Source organism: Giraffa tippelskirchi, chromosome 2 (genome assembly GCF_054371585.1).
Source record: "Giraffa tippelskirchi isolate mGirTip1 chromosome 2, T2T-mGirTip1v1.2.pri, whole genome shotgun sequence".
NCBI classification, from domain to species: Eukaryota; Metazoa; Chordata; class Mammalia; order Artiodactyla; family Giraffidae; genus Giraffa; species Giraffa tippelskirchi.
This window is the reverse complement of record NC_137276.1, coordinates 230,859,697-230,882,557: the sequence shown is the minus strand read 5'-3', so window position 1 is coordinate 230,882,557 and position 22,861 is coordinate 230,859,697. Positions and strand designations below refer to the sequence as shown.

Genomic DNA, 22,861 nt, shown 5'->3' with positions numbered 1-22,861 from the left:
ATATTGTAAATCAACTATATACATTTCAACTTAAAACTTTTAAAGGAGAGTATCTTCACAAACTTGAGGGAGGTACAGATTTCTTAGAACAAAAAAAATATTGTTCATAAAAAAATTAATTTTTTATTAAAAACTGCTACTAAGAAAAGAAGTAGACAAGTACAGTCTGGGAATAAATACTGGTATACAGGTGACAAAGGACTTACATCCATTACATTAAAAAAAAAACTCCTACAGCTCAATAATTAAACATCCCAATAACAAATGGGCAACTAGAAAGATGGTCACAAAAGAAGATACATGAATGGCTACTAAGCACATGAAAAGCTAGCCAGGCCAATATTCTCAACCATGAAGAAATTCAAAGAAAACCACTACATATCCATTAGAATGGCTAAACTGAAAAGAACCAACCACATGAAGTGGCGAGGATGTCATGCAATTGGACCTCATAACCTTGTGGGAATACAAAATGATAGAACCTTGGGAAACTGGTATTTTCTTAAGAAAGAAAACACACAAGACACCCTATGATCTGGCAATTCTAAGTAGTGACCCCAGAAAAAACGAAAACTTATGTGTACAGAAATTGATACAAAATGTTCCCAGTAGCCTTATTGATAACAGTCCTAAACTAGAAGCAACCCAAACATCCAATAACAGGTAAATACAGATCAATTACGGTATTTCCATTCAACAAAAGACTGTGAAGCAATAAAATGGAGTAACTTCTGAGACACACTACAGACGGTCTCTCCAAAAATAATGCCTGTTACATGAAATAAACAAAATAATAAATACTTCAGGATTCCACTTAAATGACTTTTGCCTACGAATAGTCAAAACTGACTTAGGATGACAGAAATCAGAAACTGAGCGTGGACGACAGAAAAGGGTACTAGAGGTGATGGGAGCAGTCTATGCCATGTTTTAGGCAGTGGATATACTGTTGTAAATAAAAGTTAAAACACAACAAAGTGAAAACTTAAAATACCCATTTTGTACATAAATAAAATCACTAAGGAAATAAGCTGAACAAATATACCCAAAGATAGTACATGCACATCTCTTCATATTCATGGTTAAAATCCCTAGTGCCTCTTCATAATGTAACCATTTGGTTACAGATTTGATTTTGTTGTTGTTGCTGGAAATTTATCTCTGTTTAAAAAGGAGTAATTATTTTACATTTTTAAAAATTAAGTTTCTTAAGTCAGCTGCTTAATTGCAGCTTAGGAAAATCTCACAAAATCTACAGTTAATTAATGTATATTAAATGTAGGTCAAGATACTTTCAATTTTAAGGGAAAAAATAATCTACTCTTCTGAGTGAAATGCTCCCCTCAAATAATTTAAAATAATAATAATTATAGCTCAATTTTGGGAAAATGATAGGTTACAGTCCATTGTGACTTAACTGTGGTTTTATGAAGCAGAGATTGAGGAAATGAATAAATGTTTCATTTAGAAAAAGAAAAAAAAATTTAGCTAAAGGAAAAAAACTTCAAACTGGAAAAAGAATTAGTAGTATGTATTAGAGAGAAAGAAAAATGTAAAGCAGGCATCACATACTCCATGCTAATTAAAAATCAACTGCAAGAGCTACTCTGAATGCTGGTGAAGCTAAGAAGGACTGCCCTGGGAAAGGGGGCCATGACTGATAAAGCCACGTGGACAGAGGCGGAAGGACCCAGGATGTCTGCTTGGTATTTTCCATCCCTTCCTTATGCGGAGTAGGCGTAACTTAGCTGCTGGATACTGCACTGCCTGAAACTTTAGAGAACAAGGCAGAACGCAGTAAGTTACAAATCAGTTGTGAAAGATATGATTTTACATATATATATTCTTATTAAAAACCACTTGATATTAGAAGTTAAGACTCCAGAGCTGAAGGTCAATTATAGCAAATAAGCATCAGCTTCAGTTCACTGGAAATGACACCTGGGGGCAGTATCGCTAAAATGCAAGGGTAAAATAAAAACTAGCAAAAATAAAATTTCTTAAGTGTTAAAATGCAGAACTACAATCATAAAGTGTCTGGTGTATGTATCACACACAATCATATATTTATATAGCATATTCATCTAATACTAGAAACACACTGGATGACAAAACATATGATTATTTTCAGATATATAAAACAAAGATGTAAATCAAGATGCAAAATTGTCATCATTTATTCTACTAAACTGACATGATTTAGATGCCTGAAAAGTTCTCAGATAAGAGAAAATTTCTAAAACATATCTAACGCATTAAACCCCTCACTTCGAAAGATTGTGGAGATGTGAAATCCCTGTTATCCAACCTAGGAAACTGAAATCTATTAAAGGACCATCTAGTCAGTTCAGATTCTTGTCACAAACTGCTAAAGTCAGAAATCCTTTGCTCTCATCTTAACTACAAAAAAAGGCCATTCACTGCAGTTATGACTTCTACTGTTCCCAGCTGCAGTACTCTTAACTGTGATTTCAATGTATACCCAAACTATGAGAAACAAAGGTCAAACTGACTGATTCTACTGTGGAAACAAAGCATGGTGATTTGATCAGTGGCCTCAAAAGGAAGGCAGACAGTTTCAAAATGAAGACTTAAAGAGAATACTGAGCATTAACCAAGCATTGTTCAGGTCATACCGATAGCTCAGGTCAAGCGAAAACCAACTTGTGAAGAAAATCTATACCCGAGTCGTCAACAGAACTACTGTTAACAGGTGACTTCAGTAACACTGATTTCAAATAAATACAAAAATGCATTATAAAGACAACTCAGTGAAAGAAGTAACATGAAAGAAGTAACAAAGGCTCAAAAACATTATTTCCCTATTTTACCCGTTTTCCATCTTTGGTCTTCTTTAAGTTCCAAGTGCCATCTGGCAACTTCTCAAAGAACTTTCTTGCTTTTGGTGCTTGGTCAAGAATATGAGCAGGCGGAATACCCAGAACTTCCACTATTTTATTCATCTGATCTACCTGTATTAAAAACAAAAGCAAAAAAACCCCTATAATTTCTACTGTAAAACATCCTACATCTGCTCATCCATTCACAAATTATAAATAAAGAGTCTCCCGTGTGTGTCAGGCAATCCTGTGGGCAGTAAATACACAATAATGAAGGAAAGAGGTGATGTCCCTACCTCCCGAAGCCCCACATTCCACAGAGGGAGGGCACACGATTCAGCAAAGACATACACACATCTATGGGATGGCAGGTGGTGGTCATGGATACAACGGAAAGTAAGGAATGACTGGAGGGAATTGCAAAGTTTAAGTTTGGGGAGAGTAAAAAAAACAAAACAAAACAAAAAATGACAGGTTTAATAAAGTGTGAACCTAATAAAAAAGTATCTTTCTAAGGTGCAGATTCATTCAGTCAAACACCTGAGTGTCTACTGTATGCTAGAAACCATGTCCACTGGAACACAGCAGTAAACAAAACAGACAAAAATCTCTGCCCAAAACTTTATATTATAGAGGAAGAGATCATCAAGAAACAAACACATAATAAGATCTATTGGGTACTGACTAAGAACAGGGAGAAAATTAAAAGGACATGAGAGAGAGGTGGGCACTGCAACTTAAAACAGGGTGTCGCGACAGGCTTCACATGCAGCTGACACCAGAGAATAGCCCCTGGGCATGAATGCACGGCCCTCTGGCCACCATCTCCGAGGGACCTGAGAGGGCTGTGTACTGAGAGGGGACTGGGCAGGAAGACAGACAGAGGGACAGCCGGAGAGGGGACAGGAGGCAGAGGGAGGGAGGCATTTTCCAGCTCGTCGAAGGGCTCTGGCTTTCACCATGCGTGAGACGGCAGCCAAAGAAGTGTCACAGGTGATCTTAATGGTGCTTAAGTCCATGAAAATGGTACTATTTCCTTTATATTCTTTATTATTCAAAGAAAAACAAATACATACCACAGCAATTACTGCCAAAGAGCAGCTCACTGGTCAGAGTGAAATGAACTAGCAGGAAGGAGGAAGGGACAGGTTTCTGACACTACCTGACTGAAGTGTCATGAAATTTCATTAGCTTTTCTTTTCTCATGTATAAATCAATGGACTGATCATAATCCACAATGGTTAACTTTTCTTTAAAAACAAACAAACAAAAAAACTCCACAAACAAACAGTTTTAAAGACAATGAAAGCCGTTCCTCCGACTGTTCGGAGCTTAGACCCCCTCTCCCTTGCCCTCGCCTTCCCACCACTGCCTCTGACCTTCAAAGATCTTCTAAGAATACAGACTAAACACCTGTGGACTACAAGAATTATGCTTAGTCTGCAGCTCAAAAATTCTAGAGTCCTAATTTACCCTATATTATTCAGATCAATGTATCTATCAATCCCACTGATCATCATTTATTAATTAATACTTTAATTCCACATCATACTCTCAAAATTTACAATGTTTTTAGGATGGTTCCTCATTTCATCACTATCATCTTTTTCTGTTATTAATACTTAAAATCTGTAAAATTTATACCAAAAGACTTAACATTTTCTAATGCAATTTACTACTCCCCTTCACTGGTAGATTTAAAGATCTCACTTCCCATCTCATAATTCTAAACTCACCATTACATAACTGAAATAAATAAAAATGGATAAAGTAAGTTTAAAACTGACCAAACGCTTGAATGATTTAGGTTGATAAACAGACACATTTTCCTAAAAAACAACTTCCAGGTTATACTCTAAGAGATGAAAAACAAAAAGAAATCATGGAAACAAAACCAGAATTTTTTAAGTGACCCATCATATACCTCATTGGCTCCACTGAACAGAGGCTCTCCAGTGTGCATTTCAACCAAAATACACCCGAGGGACCACATGTCAATAGCAAGGTCGTAAGGCATTCCCAGTAGCACCTCTGGAGACCGATAAAAGCGACTCTGAATATACTGGTATATCTGAAATATATTTCAATAACAGTTTCTGTTTAACATTGTATGAAGAACACAAGTCTAACAGGAACAGAAAAAAAATAACTGGGTTATCAGTAATGTTTACTGATCTCAACATTAGACTATGAATACTGTTTCAAAGAACTAAATGTTTCAAGGGAGTGGTAACTCTGACTCTGAAATGCAAAATATGCATATATAAAAAGTGCAAGCCCTTTATTTAGTTTAGTCCTAACTGGTACTCAAGATATATCCTAAAACAATAATGCCTTATTAGAAGAAAATATTATTGAGAACAATTTATTTCCCTATTAACTACTCTTTGCTGCTGTGGCTACCATTAATTTAACAGCTAAATTACATTTAAATTAACTTAAAAGAATGAAATTTCTTCAGGTTAATTTGAAGCATTAAGAGTCAAACTCAGTACAACGTAATTGAAAATTCAGACATCTGTATTGTACTAGTCTCACAGATAAACCTAGAAACACAGCCATGCAAAGTTTCAACTGGGGGTCATTTCTGACTAATCACTTCTTTACCCCGTCCTCCTCCATCCAACCTAAGACTTCTTAGAAAAAGAAAATCTTGAAATGGATTATTTGCAATGGAATAATCTGAGAATGTCTTCAGAGATCAATTCATCTTCACTTGGCCATTTAAAATTTGTATCCAGAAATATCACAAAAGCAAAGGGAGAAAAACAAACAACACCCTGCTAACTAACTAGACTATCTAACTTAATACTTAAACTGGGCAATCAGTGGTACAAAGATGCTTTCTCAGAAAGCTGCTGGGGCTCACCCCAAATTCCAGCCGAACCTCTGAGACTCATCCCATGACCCCACAAGCAGGTCAACCTGACCTTAAGGCCTTCTCAAAGTGAAGAAAGTCTAACTGAAAGGGACCAGGAAGAAGTTTTTAGAAGCCAAGAGCACCCTGAAGCCCCAAAGACAAGCTACTACTGAGATTCGTGTTTCCCAGCTTATGAAAGAATTCTGTCACCTACCTACCCAGCCAGCAATCTGCAAAGCAGTAGTGGGGCATCTGCAAGGCTGTACCCTGCTACCTTCTGACACTGAGCCAGCAGACCTGGAGGAGGGCCGCTGCATGTCTATTTTGGAAATGATTTCCCATGGGATTCTGACACAGTCACATATTGGGTTGGCCAAAAATTTCACTCGGGTTTTTCCAAGTATCTTATGGAAGAAACCTGAACGAACTTTTGGCCAACCCAATAATTAAAAAGTCACTGAGCTAAAGGTATAGTTGTTTCCGTCTGGCGGAGAGAGATAGTAGTGTTGGATATTAGCACAGAATACACGACTTGGTTCAAATAGGAAAAAAATTTGCAACTCTTAAAATCTATTCAAATGACTCAATATAGGCCCATATTTTCCATTTATAATGTACTCTATCCCTTATTAACAACTACGAGCATCTCTTGATTTTCAGAGGCACTGAAACTGCGAACTTCGCTTCCTATTCCTTCCATTTTTAAAAATTATTTCAATGAAGCATTGCTACCATAATTTGCAGGAAGTAACAAAAGGACAATTCTGTTAACTGGTCATAAACTTTCAAGATTAAATTAACCTAGTTTATTTAAAAGCTAGAATAAAGTTGGACAAGACTGAAAATTTCACTAATTTGGATAAACAAGAAACCCATAATGGAAACCCATTATGAAACACTAATATCTGAAAGTCAGTAATGTTTTTACCTTTAAAAAAAAAAAAAGAAATTTCAATACCTACAAGTAAATTTCAATACCTACAAGTAAATAGGAACATTTTAAATAAATTATTATCAAGCAGTGATCCTAGTTGATTTCAAAAAGATAACCTATAACTTTTATTTTATATGCAAAAGAGTAGTTTTCATAATGCTAGAAAGAACAGAAGGAAAAATTTGCTTTCCTAAATCAACTAAACCTAAATCTACTTACTGCTATGGGCATGTCTGCTTTTAGCACTCAAAAACATGTTTGTTCAGCACAAACTAGTATGTCCACTGGGCTTCCCTCATAGCTCAGTTGGTCAAGAATCTGCCTGCAAGGCAGGAGACCCAGGTTCAATCCCTGGGTTGGGAAGATTCCCTGGAGAAGAAAACAGCAACCCACTCCAGTATTCTTGCCTGGAGAATCCCATGGACAGAGGAGCCTAGCAGGCTACAGTCCATGGGGTCACAAGAGTCGGACACGACTTAGCAACTAAACCAAACCAGTATGTCCATTAGCTTGGACACATATCATAATTTATATCCATCCTGTTTTCTCTGTCTTTTAGCACACACATAATTTAACATAAACTTTGAAAAACAAACACCTTCTACTTCAAAGTATTGCTATCAATGTTTGCATTTTAAAAGGTATTTCCCCAAACAGGTATAACACAGGTGATTCAAGATTTTGAAGATAACAACCTTGTAATTACCTTCAAACTGTATACAGATAAGTAAGATTTCAAAATCTACTACACTGTTTTACCGAATTCTAACTTTAAATCACAAGTTCTGAAATATACTTACCCTCTGCCCCAACTGACAAGAACTGCCAAAGTCAACAATCTTGATTGCACTGCGTTTAGGGTTACAAAGAAGGATATTCTCGGGTTTTAGGTCACAGTGAATGATACTAAGTTCTGGAGTCGCAAGGAAAAGCAGTGCAGTGCACATCTGTTGTGCAAACTTTCGTGTTAGGTTCAAGGAGACACCTCGAAAATTGGTGTTCCTCAACAAGTCGTAAAGGTTGTAGGACAGCATTTCAAAAACTAAACAGAGATGGTTTCGAAACATAAAGTGGCGTTTTAAATGCACTGAAAGAGAAAAAAAGTTTCATTTTAAGTTATACATACCAAAAAAAAGAGGACAACACATACATGAACTCTACAATACTTTATAAAATGTCAATGTCAAATGCAGAGTTTATCAAATTAAAATTGGGAGATAAGCATTCTGCAGTAAGCAGCACATTCTTTCAGCAGTTATGAATATCGAAACTGGTCATCTGCTGAATCAATGTACTGTCCAGTGTCCACCAATAAGCAATGTAATGTAAGAAGTCCCACCAAAATGCCTAAGTCAGGTCTGAAAACACAAGCAGTAAACTTACACACAGTACTCTGAATAATAATTTTATCTTCACATGTAAGAGAAAACACTTTTGACTTCCTGAGACCCCTACACCTCATGACTTCATCTAAGCTCCACCTACTGGGATGTCCAGCCTGTGACAATGCTGTACGTGGCAGCCCTCTCTGGGAAGGCTTTGATATACATACACAATCTGCTCTGCTCAGCCTTAGATTTCACGAATAATTTTCTAAAACAATTGTCAAAGGAAGACTTTTTTTTTCTTTTAGGCAAATACAGCAAAGGCTTTGAAATCGGGTCGTAAGGTACCAAGAGTTCATCATCAATGTATTTGATTATGTTCATCAAACTGGTACATATTATCCAAGATTGAAGCTTTGGGGAAATTTCAAAATTAAGCTCCATCACACAAGAAATTATGAGTAGGCTTATGAATGGGGAAAGAGTATAGAGTACATTACTTGGTATCACTACTGACCTTCTTAAAAGGTTTAATAGTCAATAAACCGCTTTGAAAAGTTGTGCTGTTAAGTATTAACACTAACTTCACACAGAGGAAGTCACTGCCCTTCAGTATGACAGCTCTCACATATACCAAACTGAGCACCTATAACTCAACTGAAATGACATAAAACCACCACCTGTCAAGGCTACCTTCATTTTGGCCTTTTGGTATAATTTAAATAGAGGTTTCTGTACAGATCTATCTGGAATAACTAGGGCATTACTCAGTGTCTGGTCCCTGAGAACAGGGATACACTGCGCCGTCCTGGTGGTAGACCTGAACTGCCTCCCTGGAAGCTCGCCATTCTTGTTTTTAGATCATTCCTGACACAAATGATCTAAAATCAGGATAAGTAACATAGCTACTACCCTAGCTCTGTAGGAGTCCACAGTACAACTCAACACTCAGCAACAGTTACATAAGAAGGTCTAATATCTGCTCTTAATCACTGAGTTCATAGGTTTAAAATGAAGAACACAGCTCCATGTGACATAAGATGCCCCAGAGCCATGCTCCAAGTAACAGTTTTGATCTAATTAAGCAGCAGCCACTAAAGGGATGCAAAAGGTAACTGATGTCAGAATTCAAATGTGACTATGAAAATCCCTCTAAGAAGCTGTGATCAGAATGTTCTGGTGGAAGACCAACCCACTCAATTCCATTGATACATCATTCACTTACTGAATATCTATAAATGTGCTGAGCGCTAAAGACATTGTCAAAGGAAGCTCAAACACAAATATGTATGTTCAGTTTTTTAAACTGAACTTTGGGGGAAATGGAGGGTTGGCAAGACTTTGTTTTAGACCTAAACTGAATGCTTTTTTAACTAGACCATGACAGGTACCAAATAATCCAGATAAGAAATTATGCTATGCTGTAAAAAAGTAGATTTTTTTTTTTTAAGTTCAAAGACTTAAGGGTGTAAAACTCAGAGTAAACTGATCAAATCATTTCAAAATTAAAGTTATTTACACCATAAAAGAGCAACACAACTTGCAGACACCTTAAACTTAACGTATTAACTCTACTGACATGGCTGTGTCTAAAGTTCTCTGTGTTTGTTTTCGGTACAGAATCTCAGTTTCTTGAGACAGTGTACGTGAGTTCACCATCTTCCTAAATAAGAACTTAAAAAAACTAATCCAAAAGAGTATCTGTAATGACTCCTGCAATCACTAAAGTCAGTTTATTAAAAACAAAAATAATTATAAGTTAGCCAAGTAGCTAACATTTTGTGTTTTCTTTCAATAAAGCAGAAATACATAATTATAGTGATGCTATCAACATTTAACTTCAAAATAAAACCCACAAGAGTGAGGAAGAAGAGGGGAGGTATGTTCAAAGACTGTAAGTCAAGCATCCTTAGAATGTCCTTCCTGGCCTCCTAAGCCCCTTGAATGGAAAAATGCCCACCTTATACTAAGTTCACTGAGAGTGACAACAAACACGTAATGAATGTGAAAAGAAAGGATTTTAAACACAAATGTTATCACTATGGGTTATATCAGATGTCTACAAAGACAATAAGAAAGAAAAAAATAGTATAAGCTCATTTTATTATATCAATGGGGAGTGAAGGGTGTTCCATAAATGAAATCTGTCTGAACCATACACCTTTAAACATTAACTTTTTGTTTCTATTATTTTGGGAGGACTAAAGAAACATAATGCTCCCTCTTCATTTCTTAAACAGGAGTTTGCTAATAAAACTTAACCTCATGCTTAACAGGTAAAGCTAGCATTGCTGATTTGAGTTGCTAATATACATCTATTTTTTTTTAAGTCTATAATTAATTGGTCCTAAAGTCTCTATGCATTGAAAGGACGGTGCTGAAGCTAAAATGCTTTGGCCAACTTATCTGAAGGGCCGACTCATTGGAAAACACCATGATGCTGGGAAAGACTGAAGATAAAAGGAGAAGGAGGCAGCAGAAAATGACCAACTCAAAGGACATGAAATTGAGCAAACTCTGTGAGATAGTGGAGGACAGAGGAGCCTGGTGTGCTACAGTCCATGAGGTCACAAAGAGTCAGACAGGACTTAGTGACTGAATGTGACTGAACAACAACAACAACAAAAGTCTCTATCTTAAAATTAACAGCATCTTGTTTTCACAGTTGGCAGCAATGTGACTCTTAGTGGTACATAAACTAATAGTGGTGTCTAACAATCAATGGTCTTGATTAAGAATAGTATTAAAGAATGTATAACTAGAAGATGTTTTGCCCATATATAAACCGGCCCTAGACTTCACTAGTTTCATAATTCTTCTGTCTCCTCTTTCTATACTCAAAAGAAACACCACAGGATAAGGAAACAAACATAAGCTCTGGAGTTAGAAGCAGAGTCAGATTCTCGCTCTAAGAACACTGGAACTTTGGGTATGCTACTCTTTGTACAAACAACCTGTAATATAAGGATTCTACTATTAATACTTTCTGTACAGGACTGCTATGGCTACACATGATGGAAGAAAAGCGTAAGGAACACAGTAGGAGTTCAAGAAATGTGGGCCACTATTTCTCAAGAAGAGCCTGACACCTTGTTTCAGACATTCCAAAAATGGTTCTATAACCAATAACAACATAATCGCTCACCTCTAATTTCTGAGCTGTACTAGAATGATTAAAGTTAATAGAAAGAGAACTCTCTAGATAAACAAGCATCATTAAAGCAAACAAACAATACTTGCAAGCTGGAAAACAAAAGATGCGACTCTCACTTGTTTTTACACTACATACCACCTGGAATGCACACTCCCAAAGATTTAAAATATTACTGGCAGATTAAGTAACACATATAAATCGATGCCCTCCCAACAGAAATACCTGAATTTTTTATTTAAATCACTTTAAGATAAAAATTAATGTATTTCTCATACACGAACAATCATTAACTCAAACTGACGGTCTGCGCTAGGGCCCACCGCGCTCTGTCCGCCTGTTTACCTATGTAGTATTTCATTTCAGTGTCGTGCTTGTTCATGAGCTCAAGGAGTCGCACTTCTATCTGGGCTTGATTCAGAAAAGCCTTCTTGTTCTTTATTATTTTAATGGCAACCCATTCCTGTTCCACACGATCATATGCCTTTACAACCTAAAAAAGAAAAAACATAAATATTTCTATTAATGAACAATTTAACAACAGCTTACAGTTCACCTTAATTGTACATTTATCTAACTCTTTCTCTGACCGTCCTGACTAAGAGAGATCCTACTCATTTCCATTCAGCAGCATCTATTTACTACTTTGTTACATTAAATCAATTTTTCAAATGGATTTCTTTCACATCCTTACAGTATTTTTAAACATCCACAAAACAGACAACTTTCTTAAAATTAGACCATTTCCTCCTTCAGAAATAAATTATGAATCTTGACAAGTGCTTTGGGTTTTTTTAACTTCTCACTAAATAGCATCGTTAAAACAATTCTATTCTTTTAATTATTAAAAAAAAAAAAAGCTGGTTTAAATTCCAAGCACATGTGTGAGATATTTAAAAGGTTTTAAGTTATCTGAAAAATGTAGATAACTTTTCAAATTTAAATTATATTTTCATAGATAAAAACTTAGACATATACCAGAAGAATTAGTTTATGCTTAAAAAAAGTGAGAAACAAATTACCAGGAAATAAGTTCAAAATGCCGTAATTAGGGCATTTTGAGTTTTAAGATGAGAATGAATGCTAAGGAAGTGGAAACAGTCATGTGCAAATCACTATGTACACCTCTAGTTTAAAATTTTACTCATTTAAGACAAATTTCGTACTCCTAACAAATTTGCACATAAAATAGAAAATACATAGTTTAAAAACTGAAAATACATAGTTTAAAGACACATCTGATGTGTCTTTTAAATCAGAGGGACCCATGGAAACCTCTGCCTGAGTGGGTCTGATATTCTGTTTCACTGACCGTGGAGACAGTCCCAGGGGCTGCAGTCCACTGTCTGGATCCTAATGGTCTCCAGGACAAAGGCCACTAACGGGGGCCCAACTATTCACTGACTTAGCAAATAGTTAACCGGCTATGTTTCCAACCCCGAATGACACATTCAATAGGCTGTTTTCAAAAACACCAATGCTTCGAATCCAGTCACAGAGATTCTGGTTTAATTGTTTGGAGCACAGACGTCTGTCCTCCTCCCCCCACCCCCTTGACCCCCGAAGTGCCCTGGAAGACTTCAACGTGCAACCAGGATTGACCACTACTGCCTTAAGAAACGTAGGAGCCACTTCTTCGACGAGGATCTGTCAGAGAATTTTAGTCTGACCCAGACAATATGGCAAGCGACATGTCCTGACCCTGAACATACTCCAGCCTAGGAGAAAGGTATCAATCAGTCTGATCTGGTAAACTGGTTTGGATGTCAAAGAAGGCTATGTCTTCACAGGTTTGCTATGCTCATTTGCTCTTAGGAATCAAGAGTATGAGAAAATTAAAGGGGGAGGGGGAAGATCACGGTAAGCTCAAAGACTGAGTACTGAAGGGAAACTAAGTTGAGAGAACAGGCAGCATGGCCAGTTTTCACGGTGCACATCATGTAAGTCAGAACAGCGTCCTGCAGAGAGGAGCTGCCTAAACACTGGTGTCATTTTGCAGGTGGAGATGACAATCACTCTACCTAGGGTGTTCACAGCCTTACTTAAAAGGCAGGCCTCAGAAATGCCTTTCATTAAATGGCTTGGGTAAAGAAAGCAGAAGTTGCTTCTGCCACAACGTGAAAAGTGAAAGAAATGGCGTCCCTGGTGGCTCAGACAGTTAAGAATCCACCTGCCAGTGCAGGAGACCCAGGTTCGAACTCTGGGTCGGGAAGATCCTCTGGAGAAGGGAATGGCTACCCACTCCACTATTTGCGCCTAGAGAATCCCATGGACAGAGGAGCCTGGTGGGCTACAGTCCATGGGGTCGCAATACTTTCATCAAGAGGGACTCCCCAGACACTGAGAATCCTGACCCAGGAGAAGAGGTTACTCATCAAGGGGAAAGGCCTCAGACTACGTACAATTACAGAAAGTCTCTGGGATCACGGAAAAGGACAGACATGTTAGACACACAACCCCGGGGCCTGGCAGAGCCACACCAGCATGAGAGAGGTCTTCTAAGAACCTCATTCATATTTCCCTATAGGTTTAAGCTTGATCTGTCTGGGCCCAGAGCTGTGGCTGCTAATAGCTGATAGTATACTTTTTGCCCTAAGCATAATTAGACTAACACATGCTGAATTTTTCCTCACTGGTTGAAAAGAGGCATATTTTTGATTTCCTGTAGGGCAGGAACAGATAAGTAAGAGTATGCAGGTTCCATAGCTTTAAAAAAAACAAAAACAATCTCCAAAATCCAAAATAATCACCAGAAAAGTCAAAAGAATTATTTGGATCGCAAATTAATAACTGACTCACTGCATAAAAGCTACAAGGCAAAGGAGACTGGGATTAACAGTAAATCATACCTCAAACAAAACAGCTCTGTGACTTGATGACATGGGATGAGATAAGACAGGGAGACTTACAGGTGGAAACAGCCGGGAGACTCACAGCCAGAGAAAAGCTTTTTAACAGGGCAAGGAGGAAGGTCTGGCAGCTCTGAGTCCGGGCCCAGGTGAGGCAAGAGGCTAACACAGTTAGCGTCTGTGCTTTGTCCTTGGTAAGTGAGAGACGAGAGCCACAGGCAGAGAGAAGAGGCCAGGAACGAAGAGAAACACTAGGCCCGCTGGAGTGCCTCCCTCGCTCTTCCGGGTAGAAGCTGCCCGAATGAGCCCACCCTTCGGAATGATGCCCATCACAGTACTAGCAAAGCTGATGCCGTGAGGACTTAACAGGAGACCCTCTGTCCACTCAGAGAGGCCTGACAGAGCTGGAGGAGGAGCTGAGGACAGGCTCGGGGCCCAGCCCTGGGCGTCCAAGTCTCCAAAGGGAGAGGACCCCTTCTGAGGCAGCTGAAAATAGTCATTTTCCCCCCCTTCTGAGGAGGAGTATCAGACAGGAAGGTAATTATCTCCAGCATATATCATGAAGAACCATCCAGAGACTAAAAACCCAATGAAAGAGGCAATACTATCTCTTAGTGATTCAAATCAATCACTTAGTAAAATAACTACTTGGTAGCTATAGTAACTTTGTGAAACAAACAAACAAAAAGTCAAATGGAGTTTTTATAGCTGATGCAGCTGATATAGTTTTACTAACTTTAGAGAACTATAATAACCCAAATACTTACATATCCGTTATTTATATCTATTTACAAATATTAGGAGTGTACTACTGAGAAAAGGCTAAACTAACATGACTCACTGAGAAGTTCTCTCTCATTTATAAAATTCAGCAACTTCTGTTAGATTACCTGTCCAAAGGAACCTTTGCCTATTAAGGAGTCAATTTCGTAACGATCCATCCACTTTTCTCCGTTTTTTACAATATAATCATAGTTATCATCATCATAACCATCATTGTAAACCTTCCGTTCCTTCTTATGACTAGAATCGTCTCCCTGGCCCTGTTGGTGTCTTCGCTTCTTTTTTGCATAGTAAACCTGAAATGAGAAAATCTAATGTTAACTGTGTAATTAAAAATCATGAGGCATGGGGTGGCACTATATATACATACATATCAAACGTACATATGAGACAAATCTGCCATCAGTAAGAAATTGATGAATTTTTATTCTATGTTACAAAAATGAAATAAATCTCTATAGTTGCTATTTGAATTACAGAATAACACTAATATACATCAAATGAAAAACATTTACAGAAAAATTCACTTTAGAATTACACTGTTCATACGTTTTATAAATAGGAGATATTAAGTGAGTAGGCCAAAGTCTCCCATTCAAGAAAAGCTACAGGACCTGATTTACATTTATTTTTTAAACTAAGATAATTTATATACAGTGAGCTGGTATAGATCTTAAGAGTGTATAATATAAAGGACTTTGGAAATGTATATGCTGATATAAACAACAAATGCTAAACAAAATAAAGAACAATTTCATCCTCCTAACATTTAAGTCCTCTCGCGTCCTCGCCCCAGTCCTCTTGGCCCCCTTCTAGTCAATCCCAATTTTATATTTGATCCTGAAGCAAAAGATTTCAGAAATGAAAGTTGAAATGTATATGAACTGGTATTTCATTACTATAGAAAGGGCCTCTGACACAGGCCCGGCTTTAAGCTTATAACAACAAATTAACAAAACACAGGCAGGTCCCCTCCCCCCACACTAAAGGTCGTAGAGGTTGTGGTTGATCACAGACTGAGTTACTTTCCTTGTATCTGTTTTTCTTATAAAACAGTTTCTAAGACTAGTGAAAAATAACAGGTGGACTAGGCAATAGTTCTAGTAGTTGGTAATTAATGAGGCAATAGTTCAAGCTATTGGTAACTAACTTTGAGGAAATGATAAATTACACTGCATAAAGCAACATCAGAAAAACTAGGTTACAAGGTAACAGTTAAAAACAAGCTTCAACAAAGCTACTTAACAGTATTAGTTTATCAGATTATTTTCAGGTGACCAAAAACTAGTTTGAAACATCTTTTAGAACATATAAATTGTAAACAAAATCCAACTTAGAAATGTTCCTCATTGAGTTCATTTCAATTCTATCTTGCCACATTGCCACAATAATACTGGCGTTAAACAGCACCAAACTGCTAAGAAATCTATACACACATAAGAACATCTTTTTAAATGGCTCTCCAGCTGGCAGAAGCCAAGGCTTTAATGCGAAAGTATGCAGGGCCCCTGGAAAAGGAAAGAGAGCACAGGCGTGACCGCCTGTCTCCAGAAAAGCTCAGTTAATAACTCATTACACAGCTAGAGTTGGTGTTAGGAGCAAATAACCAAGCCAAAGGGCTGAAACACCAGAAAAATAATTTCTGAAAGTGAAGAGTCAAGTTGGAAGATGAGTAATTCACAGTGCTATGTTTTTTATCCTACTTAATCCCACCAAAAAGGCTTTCAGGTATCTTACAGTGAAAGGATACAGATAAAAAAGAACACACATTAAAAAGAAAAATTTAAACCACATAAATATAGATATTATCAGATACACAAGGCCAAATGCCTGTTAGCTGAGCATTAAATACATATCAGAGCTTCCTGACATCTCTGGCAAAAGCAGAAACAGATACATAAAAATTTAAGCAAAATTCTGTAACATTTTCATACTTTTACATTGTCACTATTACGTCCCTTTCCTCTGAAGTTTTGGAGAAGGGGTATTATAGAAATGATAACTCAGCATGTATTAAATATAACTTTGAAAAAGAAGGGAAGTTATCCGCAATTATCTTTTTACAGTTCTTATATATATAGTGACTTTCTTTGACATAATTATGATGCTTTTATCTATAAACCGCTAACTTACCAGTCTTCATAATAATCATCAATATGACAATCCTTGGGAATTAAAAGCAATTTTAGTATGTTTAAACACACTACAAAATAACTTGTTTCCTCTACTCTATGGCGAGATAGACACTGTTATAACAAATCAATAGTTCTTACCTCATTAATATGCTTATATGTTTTGATCAAGTCAACAGAAAGTTTTCTCAGGGGAGCAGTAGCTGGATCACGGAAGGTTTGGGGCATCCGCCTCTGTAACATGACAATATCAGGCATCACCTTAAATAGACAGAGAAGACTAGCACTTTAACTAAACTGTACTGGTATGAACTCCCTCTTCTGTAACCTGTGCATACGTATTTAAAACAAAACAGACATCCACATTAGAATATGAAACATTCTCTCTTGGTCATCTCTTTCAACCGGAATTCAATGAAGACAACCACTGGAAGAAATAAACGAAATTAGCAGACAATATGCCCAGCTGACAAGCTTTCAATTTTGTTCCCCAAATTAAACGAGAGGATTACAGGCATCCCCCTGGTCCAGGAGACATGCAGAGGCTGCCCAAGAGGGCTTCTCCACCATACAATTAGCCTACAGAAAAATTTCTTCTGAATGGCTCCTCCAGCCTGACCTGGATCACAACAGGCAGACCCTGCCCTCTGCTCAGGGCCTGCCGGGAGCACACCTGATCTGCTCTGGTGTCTTCAAGCTGACCAAGGAGACCCACCTCCGCCTTAACGCATCCAACTCCCCATCCTGCCCGGCACCTGCCACCACCTGACACACTGGTATACGTTTACTGGGTTCCTGTTTTTAGTTTTTTCTCCTCCTTCCGCTACCGGGAAGATATAGCTGTCCAACGCTGTATTCCCTCTGCCTACAACAGGAATAGACATACTGTCTGAGACACAGTAGACATTTAATAAATATGTGTTGAATAAACAAGAGAATCCATAATACCAATATCCCTATCTACGATTACACTAGCAGCTGCTCACAAATAAGTTCCAGAGAACACCTTAAAGCTAATGAAACTTTCTTTTTAAAAACTCATTTCAACCACAGTCCCAACCCAAAGCTAACCCACATCTCTTTCATCATCCAATAAGCAGTCAGAGTTCAATTGTGAGCTTCCTGCTAGATGGCGGATGGAACAGGAAACACAAACACCCTCCAAACACAAACACAACACACGCAGGAATACTGCAACTGGCACACCAATGGTCCCAGAGGGTGTCCTCACCCGACTCCTCTACCTCGTCTCAAGCCTCAGCAAAAGGGTTCCCAGAGGGTCTTCCGCAACCAACAGATCCTCCAAGGCAATTAAAGACATCAAGGTACCCTCAGTCACTACCACCAGTCACCCTTGGGTGCTGTCCAGCTCTCCTAACAGACATACTAGCAAAACTACCAAGCCCCTGGGACAGCCTCTTTCAAAGGCACTCTAGTCAACCTGAGGGGTAGAGACACAAGACATCACACAAAGGCCTCAGAGAAATGTCTCGAGTCTTGGGAAAACGAACCCACAATAAGCAAATGGAAGAGAAGAGGGTTGTCAGGACAGAACAGGAAAGAACCCCATCCCTGCAGTATGAAGAGATTGCATGATCATAGTGCTTACCTAGCTGTACTTCCTCTCTTTTTTTTTTTCCTATGAAAGAAGTGAAAACTTTATTTGAGCCAAAATTTGAGGATTACAATCTGGGAACAACAACTTAAGACAGCAGAACTGTTCTGCCTCTGTAGTTTCTCTTAAACCAATATTAACGTTAGCTTCCTCTGCATCTATACTCAAACCTTGAAAAGTTTTCTGCACTCAGTATGTGAGCGTGTGCCATGGGCCTGCCGTGTCACAAAACACTGCTCGCCTTTCCTCTTCCACAACTAGCCAAACTGCCGACAAGGCCACACCAATTAGCTAATTCTCAATACCTTACTTTTACGTACTCTGGCCACAGAAGTTACTATTTTCAGGGGCACGAGTATGTATAAACCAGATGAATTCCACCCACAAAAAACCGGCCTTTAGCTAAGACTGCATTTCAGTGCTTCAGATGGTGCCTTGTACAGAGCAGGCACTCAAAATATATGGAAAAAACAAATTCATTTCTACAAACTAAACAACTCTTTCTTCACTAGCTTTCATTGTAATTTCATGTTAAGTGACTCTATCTTCTGTTTTTCACTGCTGTGGTACAATAAGCACCAATCCAGAATTAGAAAATAACTTGTCCAAATACACACTCAGTTATAAATCTACGCTAAGACTCAAAGCATTTGACGCTTTATCTGCTTCCACCTTCTCACAGTCACAAGGTCAGGAGAAGGTGACGCGGCCAGCCCCCTTCTTCCCTTCCACCGCTGGGCAAAAGCCGGCAGTGTCCCGAGGAGCCAGGAGCCCCCAGCCTCCACACCACCCCAGTGTCCTCACTGAACAGGGAAGCTGTGAGCTCCCCTCCTGCGACCTCAGCTCTCTGGCTCCGGAGGCCAAAAGAAGCCTCATCCAACGCTCCTGTCTGTGTGAAGACACAGATCCCACTCTCACGTACACACACAAAGCAGGAGTTCACACCTCCTGCGAGCTGTTACAAGAGCTAAAACAATCTTCTTCCTTGAGGAGAGTCCACAGTGTTAAGGGCCAGACTTTATTTAAAATTGTTTTCTAGTTTAATAATACCTATTCCACCTATTTTATGTTTCCCTTGTATTTTCATATGTAGTGGACAATGAGAAACACTATTCCTGCCTTTTTTGCTATTTTCAGCACTATTAATAAACCTGAATAGCATATGTAACACATATCCAGAATACATAGCTTAAGAACCATGAAAGGTACTCTGATAACTGTAACAGCCCAGAGAGAGACAGTGTTCTGAACATCAGTCATACTTGTCTACATTTACTTTTACTACATTTATCTTTTGATAAAACTGTGGTTAAACTTATATGAAACAAACTCACACAAGAAAGACTAACTACCAGAAACAAAATGTTAAGTTAGTTCCTTTCAACTTACTTGTACAATAAATCTTATTTAAAAAGCAACGATAGGATGATTAGTTAAGAAACAATGGAAATCAAGTAACGAAATTAGAGAAGCTTAGAGCTAGAAAGTACTCTGGTGGGTCTAATCTAAGCTCCCAATCTTACATTCAAGGAACTGAGAGAAGGTTCCAGGTGACCTGACTCAAGTCCCTCAGCCAGCTCATGACAAGACCTGAAGTCCATGTCTTATGATGGGCAGAACACGCGATGTCAGTGCCTGCACACTTCAGTTACTAAGTAAGCTTTTAATCTGACTGCCTTATTAGGTTCCAGGATTTCTGGAGTTTGGCAGAAGTATCTGGCTGAGTATTATTACTTAAAAGATGGGTCTTTTTTACATCATATGAATCTTCAAAAACATTTTACAGCTTAAAATGGAAATGCTAAGTAACTTATCTCTTACTGGAAAACAACCCTCAAGATGTCGGTTGTATCTAAAAATAGGTACTTTGCTAACTAAATTACCAACTACAATCATATAAACAAAAAATAACTTGAAAGGACTGGATTTTTTCCGTAGCCCTCCATAGGTGCCAAGTGTTAGAACTGGAAGAGCACTGTATGGAAGAAGCAGCGAGCCTGCCTGGGCTGGGCCCAGGACTGCCTACAACCCTGGAGGAGTCACCAGTGGGAGTTCAGGCCCTTCAGCTGTAAAACAGACTGAAAACAGGATGCCCGCCTGATAGGCTGAGTTTGAACAAGCGGGAAAATGAATCCAAATGTACTCTGTTTCTTGACAGTACAGTGTGGACAGATGACTGTGCTATGACTACTTTTCTTCTGGTGCACACACTTTCCAATTCTGACCAACTGCCTCAGTTCTTAAACATACAACTTCTCAATTCATTGTGTAAGACAAATTCTTATGTCCTGCCATAATTTACCTTACTATTTAACTGTGACTGCTATTATTCACATGCAATTTCATTTTATAAACGTAAAGTCAGTTCAACTATGATAAAATCTTACTATAATATATACAAGGGGGTCCTCAAATCATGATGGTACTTAGGTGGGTCTATTCTAAGGTCCCAATCTTACATTCAAGGAACAGAGAGAAGGGTCCAGGTGACCTGACTCGAGTCCCACAGCCAGATCATGAGTCAAGATCTGAATTCCAGGTCTCATGACCAGCAGACCGTGCCATGTCAATGCACAGTAGCCAATAGCTCATTAAAACTATGTTTTATTGAATTAGAAAAAAAACATTTCCTCAAAATATCCAGTATTAGAAGTACTTTGAAATTTTTCTAAGTTTTTGTTCATATTAAAAGACCTAAACAGTGACAGACCAAATTCCTAAGTACGTGGAAAAACAGTCATTTTCAACATGCAACACACACTCAGTCTCAGTAGGGAAAGAGACTTTATCAGAACTATAGCTAGTTAAAAAAAAACCAAAACTCCCCAAATCAAAAAATCAACATAGTGGATGCAGTTAATTCAGGAAGATATTAAAAATACACACATATACACACATGCATGTATGTATATACATCCAGAGATGTCAGCATTAATTTGCTTTACACTATCCATCTTATGTGAAATCACTGAATCTTTAGTCTGAGTATTAAAATGAGAAGTATGGTTAATTTACATTTTTTCTTTTTAATGAGTTTCATATTTAATTCTATAAAAGTGTACTAAAGTAATTTCTAACAGTGTGAACTCAGCACTTTGTTTGCTATAATGGAATCTGACTTGTTTTCCTCTAACTTACATTTTTCTACCTAACTGCTTTCTCATAAAAACAGCTTTAAAGTTTTTTAATTTTAACTAACATTCTTTATTAGAAATAACTCCCCCCTCACTGCAGAATGAGAAAATGTGAATTAAAGTAAAATACATAGGAAAAAAGAAAAACTACAACAAACTTTCAAATGCAAATTTCTTAACATTATCTTTTGTCAATCCAGAATCCCCCATCACATGCAAAACTAAAAAACATTAAGGCATTTTGTCTATTTACTATTTTACCATTTTGAGGAATAAATTACCATCCCAACAAATCGTTAGGAATACATTGTGAACATACCTGGTTAGTTAGAGGTTGCTGAATCTGGTCAGAATAAGATAAGGCAGAAACCTGTTGGTCACTTATGTTTGGCTGGCGACGGTCACTGTACTGATGTGAATGGGGCATCTGTCCAGCCATCTGAAGGCCAGCAGCATGGAATGAAAATGACGGTGCAAGCCGAACAGATGAAGGTTTGCATGCTGAAGTCTCTCCTCCTACGAGAAGATAAGAGAGTGTGGTTTAAAGGATGCACTCATATCCTGACGTTTCTTTTAACCTATCTGATAACTCTTTAAGCAAATCTTTTTGTAAACTAGTGTAAATAACCTTTAATACTTACTTTTACGTATCAGGTCTTTATCAATTAAGAACTATAAATTGCAAAAGTAATCTCTGAATTCCTGCAAAGGGCCCGACCAATAGATCAGCTCTTTAGAAATCAATTCAAAGGAACACTGCTGAGAGTCTGCTCTGCACCTGCCAGGTGTTCGGCCATCAATAACCAACATTCCCCCAAACCAGGTGAAAAGCTTGTCCTAATGGTGCTCACCACTGACACAGGTTAATTAAAAGTACACAATTCATGGAAACAAATTCACAGGCTGCTGTATTCCTCTGACTCTTCCGACACAGTGCTTAGAGAGTCCAGACCAGGCAAGCCTGCCACAAAAATGAACAATTGAGAAATCATCCCGCAGGTAGGCTGGGACCATGGTCATGATTTTTCAAGGCAGAAAAGAAAAATGAAGATTTTGTTCCTAAAAGTATTTGGCAGCTAACTAATAAAAGTTAATTTTCCCTTAGGAAAAGAGAAGGACTTTTCTTCTTATATTCAACCAAATTTGCAATCATAGATTAAAGCCAGAAGACAAACTGTAAAACCCTGGCCAACCAACACTGGCCCAGCATACCTGTGCTTGTCTTTCTGAGTAAACTA

General features: G+C 38.1%; 1 protein-coding gene across 50 annotated transcripts in view; it reads right to left on the bottom strand.

Moving 5' to 3' along the window:
* The window catches only part of DYRK1A (dual specificity tyrosine phosphorylation regulated kinase 1A), a 214,750-nt gene that overhangs the window by 20,930 nt on the left and 170,959 nt on the right, over window positions 1-22,861 (bottom strand). For 28 of the 50 annotated variants that reach the window (XM_081573151.1, XM_081573159.1, XM_081573143.1 and 25 more), the window contains 7 exons: window positions 21,943-22,139; window positions 17,016-17,108; window positions 14,850-15,038; window positions 11,456-11,603; window positions 7,435-7,721; window positions 4,765-4,911; window positions 2,832-2,972 (listed from right to left, as the gene is read on the bottom strand). In XM_081573151.1, the coding sequence (XP_081429277.1) occupies window positions 2,832-2,972; window positions 4,765-4,911; window positions 7,435-7,721; window positions 11,456-11,603; window positions 14,850-15,038; window positions 17,016-17,108; window positions 21,943-22,139 (1,202 nt within the window). Of the gene's footprint in view, window positions 1-2,831; window positions 2,973-4,764; window positions 4,912-7,434; window positions 7,722-11,455; window positions 11,604-14,849; window positions 15,039-17,015; window positions 17,136-21,942; window positions 22,144-22,264; window positions 22,402-22,861 lie in introns of those variants that run through there. The other 22 variants (XM_081573166.1, XM_081573131.1, XM_081573180.1 and 19 more) reach the window with 3 other exon arrangements.